Below are 11,933 nucleotides of genomic sequence, written 5' to 3'. Positions count from 1 at the left end.
ATAATAACATTCTAGTCAGGATAAATGAGGTCTGCCCATCAACATGCTTTTCTGGAAATCCGAAAGAAAAACAGTCAAATTAAGCTCATGTCATCTTTAACTAAACGTGTCAAACAAAGCCAAATGGAAAAAATCGAATATTATTTAGAAATATTCATTCAAATTGTGTCCCTCCACAGCTGCCCGCTGCTTGGCCTCATGCCAGGACATTGATGCGTGAATTATTTCTTGCCAAATCTCTGCGGCACAGCCATACTCCAGATCTGACCGGGGGCAGCCTCCCAGTCACGGGAGTGTATCTGATCCTCCGACACTACCTGCCCTCTGGAGCCACGGCCAAACCTGCAAGGGAGGAGAGACAGGGGCAGCAACTGATGTATTTCAAAGTAACATATGGTTTCAAGGAAAGACTTGTTTTTATCTCGGACCTTCAGTAGAAACAACCACACACTTTTGATGAGGCATAAACATGGACAATTCACAAGCTGCGACCAGAAAAGGATCATTCGGTCTGTTTGTCAAACTGTATCGATACCAAGCAAGAAGTTAAAGGTAAAAGACGTCAAGTTTAAGGCTGAGACCACAATTTCAGTTAAAAAAACATGATCTAGTCTTTGCCATAAAATAACTGGTTAGGTCCTGAACCAACAATCTTAACTACATGATATTTAAAAATTGTTTGTTACTAGTTCATTCAGATATGGAAAATAGTTGCAAATTGGGTTAATTGTATCTACATGTGGATCAGCCGACCTCAATCAGTTGCTGATAAGTTGTTTGACCATTATTTAATTATCATTTAAGTCAATGTTCAAGCCAAAATCTCAAATATTCTTCTGTTCCGGCTTTTAAAATGTGGTTATTTTATATATTTTAAACTGATTAAAACAAGAACTTTGATGACATCACATTGAATTATTGTAAATTGCGATGGGCATTGTTCACCGATGTTTTATGTTTTACAGGCCAAACACTTAACCAAAAGAATATTCAGCAAATCATTTGCTCATGAAAATATTCATCAGTTGCAGCCCTAACTGCATGGCTCTTGCAGTACATTCATACTTACAAAAATCAAGGCCTATTTAAATTATAGATGATGAATATTTGCCTTTTTCAGAAAATGTTCATGCAACCCTAACATCCTTTTGCTGTTTTAACTCAAACATACCTGAGTGATCCTACTGTGCTTGCATTTGTGACATTTTTCCTAGATTTGATAAATATTTGGTTTTAACTCAGTGTTGATAGGAAACTGCTATACAAAAGGTTGAAATGCTACAGTGTTATAGACAACTTATTTCCAGCGTGAGTGTGTTGTGTGTGTATGTATGTGTGTGTGCACTGACCTCTGTGGCTGATGGAGGACAGAGTTCCTTGTTTCTCTGTGAGATCCGAGCAGCAGAGCTCTCAGCACTGCGGTCAGCAGACGGTCATCAATGCTGTCATCTGTTTCTTCACTTTCCTGGAGCACAGCAGCATACACATAAACAAATGCAAAGCCTCACACTAAAAAGAACAGGAATATGTTGGGATAACATCAAGAACCCAAACTGCATTCAATTTTGGGTTGCAACACAAACCCCAGGGGGTGGTACTCTCAGTCCTGCTGCGAAAAGAGACCTTGAGATGTAAATATCAGTGTACAAAGGCAAAGAAATGTACCTCATGCCCACTCAAATATCCATCCACCCTCATCTTTATGCAAAGGAAAACCAAGATCTGTCTCTGCCCGACACACAAGGAAAACCGTATCATTTTTTTTTTTCCGTGATCTGAATCCTTCTCCACTTCCGTGCTCTGACTGTCTGTTGCCCCCAGAATATATTTGAGTGCGTTTCACACTGTTGCATGACGAGGAACACTGTCTGAAATCTAAATGAGTTATTTAATGTTGCTCGCCCCGCTTGATAAAAGGGCTCGAATCCCATTTACGTACTTCCTCACATGGAGTGACATGACTTCTCTGAAAATGTTGACAAGACTTCAGGTTGTGTGAGTTTTTCATTTAGTCTAATGTGGCAGAGCATGACAGTTCATATGTACATCCTGCCGAGAGAAACACGGTACATAACTATGTGTGCCTGAGATATGTCTGAGAATTTGATTTGGCTTTTTAAGACGCCAAGTAGTGTTTGGCAAATTGGATGAAACATAAATTATATGGGAGATAACACATATTCTAATGGTATATTTCCTTGCCAGAGCAGGTTAAATTGAAGACTTGAAGTGAAGTGTGAGTGGTTTGTTGTCTCACCAGCCCCAGCAGGTGGTTGGCCATGTTCTCCTCTGAGTCTGGCAGGATGTCATTTTTGTCATGACTGCCTTGGATGTGAAGAGCCTGACTGACGCCAGCCATCGCCACAACCAGAGCCAGAAGAGTCACCATCGCAGCTGTGTCCATGGTCTCAAACCGAAGGTCAGAAGAATTCTGTTGACAGAGGCAGACGATTGGATTTCGGTTGTCCGGTTACTGTTGTGGACTTCAAAAGGCTCAGCTCCTGGTAAACAAAGGAGATACTTGTGCTGGTCAGGGTTGCGTCTCCTCTTTGTGAGGGTCCTGGCTTACTTCAACGGTGGAAACATCCTTGCCGTGTCTTATATACACCTTGCGGTCACTGGCTGAAATCCCCCAGGAGAGCTGGAGAAAGATGCTCCTGTACAAAGGGGAACAAGGGACAGGATGGAGGATGAACCAGCCCCTTAATATGAGACTAAACCAGGTCCATTTAGCAGGATCAGAGCATTAGGGATGCCTGAGAGCCAGAGTGCGTTATTATGTAGCCCTTAGGGTAATGAAACACAACTCTCACAGTTATTAAACAGATAAATCCCACCAAATGGACCCTGATCCGCCAGGCCCTGTTGCCCAGTAGTCCTAACTGCATGTGCGGACAAACAATATGGATGAACACTCATCGCACACTTAATCGTGCGCCAATATTAACCGCACAACCTAATTGATCTTAGGGAACAGAGTAATAAACCCAAAACAGCAGAAAAAAATGAATATAAACAAAGCAGAAATAAAAGAAATGCACACAGCTTCAGAGCTAATGTATCTAAACTAAAGGATACATTCAAGAATATCATCTCACATCTCTTGGTTTACAATAATGCCACTGATTCATTTATCAGTGAAGGATCAGCCTCCGAGATTGTTTCTTAATTGTGTCTCAGATTTATGTTGGCTGGATTTATTTACCATTCTATATGGATCATTTTGCAATAGGATAAATTGTCCAAGTTCATGTTTCAAGTCAGCGTATAATACCGGTGTTAACTAATGTTAATGTTAGTTTGAAGCAAATAGTTTTTAGGTTTATCATCAGGAGCATGTAAAAGGTTCACCAAAGATACTTCACACTGCTCTCTCCAAACGGTTATTGGCATAAATGTAAAGCACACTGTGATTCCATAGCACCGTTATGGGTCATCAACACCTATGCTTACATGCTTATTAAGGTTTTCTTTAGAAAGAAGCTTCTCCCAAAGGAACCATTCATTTGCTAAATACGGTAGCTTCCTTCTCTTTGTTAATTTTCTGCTTCATTTGTAAAAGTGACACTGGCTTTATTAGTGCTGTATATGTTTACTTTGTCACTGTCTTTGACTCTGTGTGTGTGTGTGTGTGTGTGTGTGTGTGTGTGTGTGTGTGTGTGTGTGTGTGTGTGTGTGAGTGTGTGCGTGTGTGTGTGTGTTTGTGTGTGTGTAATAATTAGTCACTTCCCCAATACTGGATGAGACATCAACAGATTTAGCTAATGGGTGACAATCCGCTTAGACTGTAACACACAAACACACCCACAGTCTAACTGTCCCTGTTTAACTGCCATGGCAACCAGGATGACATCTGAATGATTCTGTGGGGAGTTAGTTTTCATTACTATAATAAGATCACTTACTCTGATAAGATAAGTACACATATTTATTTATTCTGTGCTGTTTTGCTTAAGATTAGGTTATTCTTCGAACACCTAGACTCGCAATCAAATACAACAGCCCTGCCACTCTTATGATGCCTTTCATATTTTGTTGTTTGTTAACATGGTCGTAATATGATTTAGCATTGAGACTCGCTTTGGCTGAGATTCAATCAAATATCAATAAAACATAATCAGTCACCTATAAGTAAACAGCGGATATGGTGTCTTCGAACATAAAGCTGGAGGTTAGAGTTTCATATCCTTCCATTGTCCCGTTATATTCACTTCTATCCTCCGCAGATCTGGAGATGGTCAGCGATGCTTTACGTCCAGACGTCAAACATCTCTCTTGAACACCTGGTTCTAACCACCTGGTTCATTAATGTAGCTGCTTGGATTGTAACTGGACCTTAAAAGACCATGTACGACAAGTGGAATAATCTCCCTGATGGTCGCCAGCTAGAACAGGAAATGAAGCGAGGATTTAAAGCTCAGGTCAATCTGACCTCGAGCTATATATACGGCTGACCTGTATGTTGTTTTATGAACCAGAGCGCAGGCTGGGGGCCTGGCCTCCCATGTTGCATTCGACAGGAACACACCAATATACCTTTTTTTTTTTCTTCAAGAGGATGTACATCCAAAAGCACATGCATGTTAAAGTCTTTTTTTATGTGCGAGTAATATTTGTCTGTGTAGTGCAGCACTTCTCTCCTCTCGTTGACGCATTAATAATGTCTCAGGGTTATGGGCAACATTACCATGACAATTAGGGATATGCAAATGTTTCCCACACAGGCCCTGGTGTTTAAAACTCACTCAAAAAATCCCAAATGTGTATTTCAGTTCTCAGACTTTTGCCTCCATCTGGTGTTTTCAGAGTGAACTGCAGGATAATCAGTAACTGGTCACAACTGGCGGAAATTTCTTCGGACAACAAAACAAATTATACGTTATTTTGTTTCCTTTAATTTTATTTACAATGTTAAAACGGTGCAGCAAAACATAGAATAAATAAAACACTCAGTTATGACAACATCAAAACCCAAAATAGGGGAAGGTCAGAACAGCAACAGGAGCTTCATGCAGCTAATAGATTGTCCAGCAATACCATAAAAACAAGCTGACTCTTCATGCTTTACAGCCACTTCATCGACCCAAATTAAATCCAAAGACAGTTTGTGTGGTTCCTTGCCGACATGTTCTGCTCCTCGAGTAGTCTGCTCTCCTGTCTTCATTTAGTGTATTTGTCTACATGTATCCAACAGATGCTTCAGGGCCGCGGCCTGATCTAGTTTGCCAGTTGCCTTGTGTTCTTTACCAGTAGCTCACGATCTGCCACTTCTACCATAAGGCACTTGTATGCAGTTAGAAATGTCAGTACTGAAATGAATGTACTATCTTACCCTGGCTGGTGTGACTGGAGTCCAGGACCAGGAACAGGTACTGTTCGACAAGCGGGTTAATATAATACAGAGAAAAAGTTTTCAACCTGTTATACAAAGGTTATGATGTCTCTCAGTAACAAAAATAAAAATAAAGATATTGTTGAAGACCTCATAACTATGATCTAATTGAATCATACATATTATTAAAGGTTTTAATTTAAGGCCATGTTTTCACACATAGTCCTTTTAAACCTTGCTTAAGAAATATAAATGCTTACACTGCAAATGCCAGACCGTATTTTGAATATTGTTTCGCTTTTCTTAGATATTTGGTTTTCATGCAATTGCAGTGCTGTGGCCATGGCTGTCATATTTTTTTTTTTTTAAATGATTCTTATTCAAGTTCACTCAGGTGGTAAACTATTGATGTACAGTACACTTAACTGAAATATTAACAACAAGTCAAAAAGATATTGACACAAAAAGGCATTTCTTTTCCTTGAATAAAGATTTACAAAAAAACATCATTTCCAGAGCAAACAGCAAGCCCAGAAAACTACACATTTAGAGTTAGGCAACATATTATTAAACTGATATCGTAAACACTTTCCCAATGTTTACAACTTTGCTAACTAAAAGAAAGAGATTTATTAAAAAAAAATGCTTTTCTTTCATTGCCCATATTATTTGTCAGTCTTAGAGTATTTAAGGCAAAAAATAGTTTTTGTCATGGGCAGTGGCTTTTTCGTCAAAAATGTCCAGAGTCTCTGTATGCATCTAAGATTATACTGTATGCTTGTGCATTCATGCATGTTTTTGAATTGTGGTTTTCTGTCCTCCTTTGATCTGATGACAGATGGTGAAGTCCATGTGAGCATCAGCACTCCTTCTGTAAAGCATATTGAGCAGCTGGACTGATTGTTGTTGATAAATTGTTGTTGACCTTCGGTATTCATGTTAACACGCTGATTTAGATGCACAGTATAAATACACTATGCAAGCGCCAGCCATCAGCAGGCTACAGCATGAGAAAGTATAGAGCCAGTCCCAGTGTGACAGGCCACCAATATGCAAGTACTGACACAGTACAGAGTGCACACGATGTCATGATCTCGGTCTATGTGCACTTTGTTTAGTCAGTTAATTCCAATGCAAAGACAGGATGAGTGCCACACACGGTGATTTGAATTAATTCAGTGAGTCAGTGCTTCAAAGCAAGTTACGAGGTCCCGTCGCTCCAGTGCGTGGCCCATTCCTTTTTATGGACAACTCCTGACTTCTCAGTATGGAACTGTGGCCGGTCCTCGCGAGGAATCTTCACCGCGTGGTACTGAGGCAATTTGTCTTTGTAGTGGGCCCGTTGGAAGAAGCCACACTGTTGGCACAGGAAAGAGGAAAGCAGGTAGGAAGAATAGCAGAGAGAGGGATGGAGAGGCAGAAAGGAAAGGGAAAAAAACAAAGAATTAAGTGATGTCATATATAATAATGTGATAGCAAATCACCTGCAATGGTTTGCCCTTATTTCACCAGATAAGAGACTATTACAAGGTGTGATACTTTGCCATATCACGCCTTGTAATAGATTTATACAATCCTATAAGTAGTATCTTATAGTTCCTCACAGATAGACAAAACAAAGAAAGTGATTGACTGATGTCCTTGTGCAGTCAAAGTAACATTTTAATAAAAAGGTACATTCATCCAAGAAAGCACATCCACATGCTGCACATTTTTATCCGTTATGAGTGTCCTTCATTGAAACACCAACACAAAGTGCCGTTAAGAAAAAAAGCACACATTAATGTGAACAAAAGCCCCTGCTGATATTAATGACAAGTTGATTCTGGCATCTGAATAAGCCAGTTGGTCATGGGATGTAAGTCAAGTCCCCATAGACTGGTGCCAGAATGAACCAAGTGCAGATAATGAAACTGTGACGTCAACAGCAGAGGCACAAACCACAGCAGAGCAGGCAGCTAAAAAATGTCTGGAGATGGCTGGATGGTGTTCAATGCTAAATAATTGGAATCAGTTTTCTAGAGACAAAAAAAAAAAAAAGTATTCTGCCAAGATGGGTTACAAATGTAATAATATCCATCAGTTCAGCTGGCCTCTGATACCATTCAGGAAACCCATCTCATCTCACAATGTCACACCTTTCTGTTTTTTTGTTACTAATTGTGCCAACATGATGTAATATTTCACACTGTTATGAACACCACCAGCCACACCAGAGTGCATCCAGGAACAAAGCAGTCGTGGGTGAGTATTTTTACCGCTTGGAGGGAGAGGAGGAGGGGAGAGCAGGCCAGAGTGAAATATCTTTTGTATTATAGTTCTGATGCCTGCTTCTCCACCTCCGAGGGTTGGACCCCCAAATGGGCGCGGTAGTACTCCGTCTCATAGTGCCGGCGCCGCTCACTGCGTTTGAAGAACCCGCACTGGGCACAACAGACCACCACAGGGAAGTGAAAGATTGGAAATACAATGGGAAATGAAAAGGGAAGGGGATTTAAGGATAGAGAGTCCCCAGGTGGAAGTGAGAGGAGACAAAACAACAGGGATGACAAACAGAGGACAAACAAAAGAGGAAAGGAACAGATGAGAGTGAGCTAGAAGGAATAAAATGATTATAGGACAGAACAAAGCGGATAGAAATAATTGGACGACCATGGGAAGTGCTGACATAATGCCAGAGTAATGGCCAGTGGGGTGAGAGGGATGAAGTCAATTAAAATAGAAGAACCTCTTATGTATAGGCTGCATCTGAAGCAAATGAAGCAAATCTTTGTACAGTGTTTGATGGACTTTGACTGGGACTTTGAAACATAGAACAAGAAGGCCTATGGTACTGTGTATGTTACAAAATGCAGTGACAGTTGATTATCCTTGTGTATGCATTACCTTCCACAGTATGCAGACCAACAGAGTCAGCAGCAGCATGCCCGCCAGGACGGCTATGAGGATGATCCACCAGGGGATCCTGTACTGGTCAGTAAGACCAGGCTCGGGATAGATCATCACTGGCACCTGGAGAGAAAGGACGAATGCAATCAAAATGCAAAATTAAGGGAAAATAGGAGATAAATATCACCACACCGTATAGTGATTAATCACTGAGGCAGTTACTCGTTCCTGTCGTGATGTTATGTGTATTTAAATGAGGTTTAGAAATGGACAGATTGCCAATTAATCTTAAACGTTTTATACTGTTGATAGCAATGTGTAAAAGGTGACACCAACAAATATTCACTGAACAAAATGTAGTGCCGTTGTGTTTTTGTTAGGATTCATGCTCCATCTTCTGACGTCTGCCGAGTACCTGAGCAGCAGCATCCTTGAGGAGCAGGTGTTTGATGCTGGACTTCACAGTGATGTTGGCTCTGACCAGCAGCTCCAGGGCACTGACTGCTGCAAACTCCTGACAGACAGAGAAAGGGGCACATCCACATTTATACATAAACTGTTCAGAGTTGCGCGGTGCTGTGTTCATTCAGATGCAGCTTAAGGTTGTGCAATTAAATTGTGTGATTAAAATCAAAACAACAGTAATTTCTTCTAATAAAACCTTTTTATTTTATTTTATCACACTTCACTTTGATATTAATATTGCAGCAAATAAAATGTGATCACACTTTTTGGTGAACCCCTAACAACATATAATAGCAGCGATGGCTAAAACTATGAAAATAGGACCCATTTAAATTTAGATTTATGTGGAAAAAAGTTAAACCACAGAAGAACAAACATGTTATGGGATGTTCAATGGAAACATCTATTGGCTTTATATTTCCTATGACTCTTGGATCTGCATGTTAAACGGCAGTTGCAGCTGTGTTCACAGTTTGCTGACTGCCTTAACATCAAAGCTCTCTTGTTGAGCATGCTGTAGTTATCGTTCATTTACTTGCAGTCAATGAGAGCTGCCAGCAGCTGTAACAGCTGGACTGAAGCTGAGATGGGGAGGAATGTGCAGTGAGGTGCTGATGTAATGATGAGAGTTTTTCTTTGTTTTGTTTACCTCTATGAAGCTGCTGTTCCACAGCCTGGCATGGATCTTGAGGACAGCATGACCGGAGAAGCTGTGGAGGGGGCACTGAAAGAGGACACAGCGTGCCGACCCCAAGAGACAATCCTGGAAGAAAGAAATGACAGGTCAGCTGATTTTCAAATGACCTGCAGACAGCTGCTATGAAAAGTAGTGAAAAGCAGAAGCTACAAAGTATTTTTTTATTTTGTTCGATCTGTATTCCCCTTTCCCTCTTACCAGTTTGAGCGACTTGCGTCTCTCTGAAGCTGCCACAGCTGGGGTGGTTCGTCCCATGCTGCCTTTTGTCGCCACTTGACCTACCTCCTCCGGGTGGGAACGGCGCGTTCGCCCAGCCTGGTGGAAGTGACACATTCATACAGGATGAGACAGATCAGTCTCAATAAAACATGTAAAAGTCTTGACAACCATGTGTTAGTTTACATGCAGCTGCGTCCACAAATGCTCTCCATTTCTAAGCACTTTTATTTTAAAATGTATTTCGAAGAGAAAAGGAGTGTTTTTGTCATTTGACAAATGTGTAACATTTCTACATTTTGTAATCACGTGTAACATTTACGGCGCAACTCCTTGAATTCTCAGAAGCACTGAGAATAAGATAAGAGAGTGTAGACCTAATGAAGGGGTTTTCTATTGCATTAAAACATACCTGCTTGAATAGAAAAACTTGTATTAAAATTGAGGTTGAACTAAAAGTTGGTCAGAATACCCACATTGTGAATAATTAATTATGATGGACCTGTGATTCCTTGGCTAAGTGAGTTAAGGAAAGGAAGCACTGAAGATGTGTACAGATCTCAGCATGTATGCAACTGAGCGCCGTTTAGGTTTAATCTTAAGGAACCTTTCAGGCCAAAAAACATTGATCAACTGCACTTTGTGTGGCAAAAATAGAGCGTGCTCTGCTTACCTTGTGATTGGCAGGCTGTGGAGGTTCTGCAGAGCTGTGGAGCTTCAGAGTATTCAAGGACCCTGTTGAGGTGCACTGTGTGTCTGGGTGGCCCTCAAACTTCAAGCTGACAGGATACAGAAGCCATTTCTCGTTGGCCAGTCCGTAAGGCCACATGATGTTGAGGAAGGCTGAGCCGAGCATTTGCAGAGCTTGGCCAGGATTAGCAACCTGACAGAAAAAAGAATATCACATATAAATATGACATATCACATATAGAATATGTGTGTCTTCCTGTAGCCATGCCAGCAATCTAAACTCACATGCAGAGGTCCTTAACACACACACACACACACACACAAACACACACTCGTTCCTCACCACAAACTCAAAATCCACAGGGCTGCCGATGTCCTCCAGACTGGTCATGGCACTCTCTCCCTTCACTGCCCCGCTGAAGAACAGCTGGTGAGGACGGCTAAAACTGCAGTAAAACACGATCACGTCAGTGAGGCCGGGCAGCTGCATACACACTCACACAGCTTCATAAAGTGTACTAGGCACATAGCAGTACAGTCTAAGACCACAAGCAAGAATGGGATTATAGCACGTCTCTCATAACTACTGGAGAGCAAGATGAACCTTATTTACTCAAACTCATGCATGGACATTGTTAAACCCCACAGAACTTCATTTCCAATTCTTCAAACTATGTGAGGTCAAGTGTATAAAATGATGCTCAGTTTATCTCAAATATCTTAGTGTAACATCAATGACAAGTTGGAACATGCTGATAGATAATATATGTGACACTATTTTAAAAGGATTAACTCACCCACTGACAGACAGAGGGAGCTCTATCACAACTTTAGCAAAAGCCGTGACTGGTGGCAGTTCAGGCTGTTCGCTGATGCTGAGGACGAAAACAAAAACAAACACTGTGGTCAACGTTTATTTGGGATGAACGAGTCAAATATCTGCACTTAAATAACAGATGCAGAGGGCTTACGTTGTCAATAAGAGATCTGCAGTCAACTCAGTGGTCTCAATTGTGATGTTAGATGTACCGAAGTTGATGGAGAATGTCAGCTGGAAAAGAAACACAAACACAAAAAGTGCAAAATACAAAATAAAAAACCAAATATAAAATATATATAATCCTGACAGTCTTCCAAGCTTTAACTGAATTCACACTGTTTTTTTTCCGTACCTTATTACCTCGCTTCACAGGGTTTCCCAGGTCACATTCAACTTGAGAGCCATTCGGGTTCGCTTGGCATCTCATCTAAAGTCAATTGGGATATCAAACAAATACTATCACCAAAAACAGAAATTCAAACAGACAAGTTTCTAGTTCATGAAGTCACCTCAACGCCATGAAATTATAAATGTTTCATCTCAACCTGTTGTGTGATCCTGGAGCCGGCGTACGACAGAGTGTTTGGAAGGGAGATGAGCAGCTGAGCAGCGTGGGCGTCATCGCCGTCCTCTTCAGGGAGCAGCGGGTCGGACGGTATGTTGGTGACACTGATCTCCAGCACCACCAACCGCTGGTCTGACAGGGAGAACACCTGCACATCATCCTCATCTCTACACGGAGAGAGTGGGGAAAAACACCACAAATAAATCCATCCGATTCCATGTATAGAGTCTTTAAAAGGTGAACCTTAACCTCAACTGGC

At 41.1% G+C, this 11,933-nt stretch overlaps 2 protein-coding genes across 4 annotated transcripts in view; both read right to left on the bottom strand.

The window, feature by feature from the left end:
• Positions 1 to 221: 221 nt before the first annotated feature.
• On the bottom strand, positions 222 to 2,404 carry npffl (neuropeptide FF-amide peptide precursor like). Its single transcript, XM_034533591.1, has 3 exons — positions 2,258 to 2,404; positions 1,350 to 1,465; positions 222 to 342 (listed from the first exon to the last, which is right to left on the bottom strand). Exons 1-3 carry the CDS (start codon positions 2,402 to 2,404, stop codon positions 222 to 224), a joined length of 384 nt encoding a protein of 127 aa, XP_034389482.1.
• Positions 2,405 to 4,890: 2,486 nt separating this feature from the next.
• itga7 (integrin, alpha 7) overlaps positions 4,891 to 11,933 on the bottom strand; it is a 32,473-nt gene continuing 25,430 nt past the window's right edge. For 2 of the 3 annotated variants that reach the window (XM_034533391.1, XM_034533393.1), the window contains 11 exons: positions 11,655 to 11,841; positions 11,462 to 11,536; positions 11,261 to 11,340; positions 11,087 to 11,164; positions 10,633 to 10,735; positions 10,273 to 10,482; positions 9,582 to 9,698; positions 9,336 to 9,449; positions 8,637 to 8,735; positions 8,219 to 8,344; positions 4,923 to 6,689 (listed from right to left, as the gene is read on the bottom strand). In XM_034533391.1, coding sequence (XP_034389282.1) covers positions 6,534 to 6,689; positions 8,219 to 8,344; positions 8,637 to 8,735; positions 9,336 to 9,449; positions 9,582 to 9,698; positions 10,273 to 10,482; positions 10,633 to 10,735; positions 11,087 to 11,164; positions 11,261 to 11,340; positions 11,462 to 11,536; positions 11,655 to 11,841 — 1,345 coding nt within the window. In that variant the 3' untranslated portion in view covers positions 4,923 to 6,533. Of the gene's footprint in view, positions 6,690 to 8,218; positions 8,345 to 8,636; positions 8,736 to 9,335; positions 9,450 to 9,581; positions 9,699 to 10,272; positions 10,483 to 10,632; positions 10,736 to 11,086; positions 11,165 to 11,260; positions 11,341 to 11,461; positions 11,537 to 11,654; positions 11,842 to 11,933 lie in introns of all 3 variants that reach the window. The other variant, XM_034533392.1, reaches the window with a different exon arrangement.

The sequence above is a fragment of the Cyclopterus lumpus genome, chromosome 5 (genome assembly GCF_009769545.1).
Source record: "Cyclopterus lumpus isolate fCycLum1 chromosome 5, fCycLum1.pri, whole genome shotgun sequence".
Lineage (NCBI taxonomy): Eukaryota > Metazoa > Chordata > Actinopteri > Perciformes > Cyclopteridae > Cyclopterus > Cyclopterus lumpus.
Note: the sequence above shows the minus strand (reverse complement) of the source record. Positions and strands in the feature narration are given on the sequence as shown.

Excerpts from the sequence above, each read along its gene's own strand:
- npffl (XM_034533591.1), bottom strand. The coding sequence starts at position 2,404 with ATGGACACAGCTGCGATGGTGACTCTTCTGGCTCTGGTTGTGGCGATG. Across the intron at positions 1,466-2,257 it reads CCAACCACCTGCTGGGGCTG|GAAAGTGAAGAAACAGATGA; the intron begins GTGAGACAACAA and ends GCTGTGCTCCAG. Across the intron at positions 343-1,349 it reads GTCCTCCATCAGCCACAGAG|GTTTGGCCGTGGCTCCAGAG; the intron begins GTCAGTGCACAC and ends CCTCCCTTGCAG.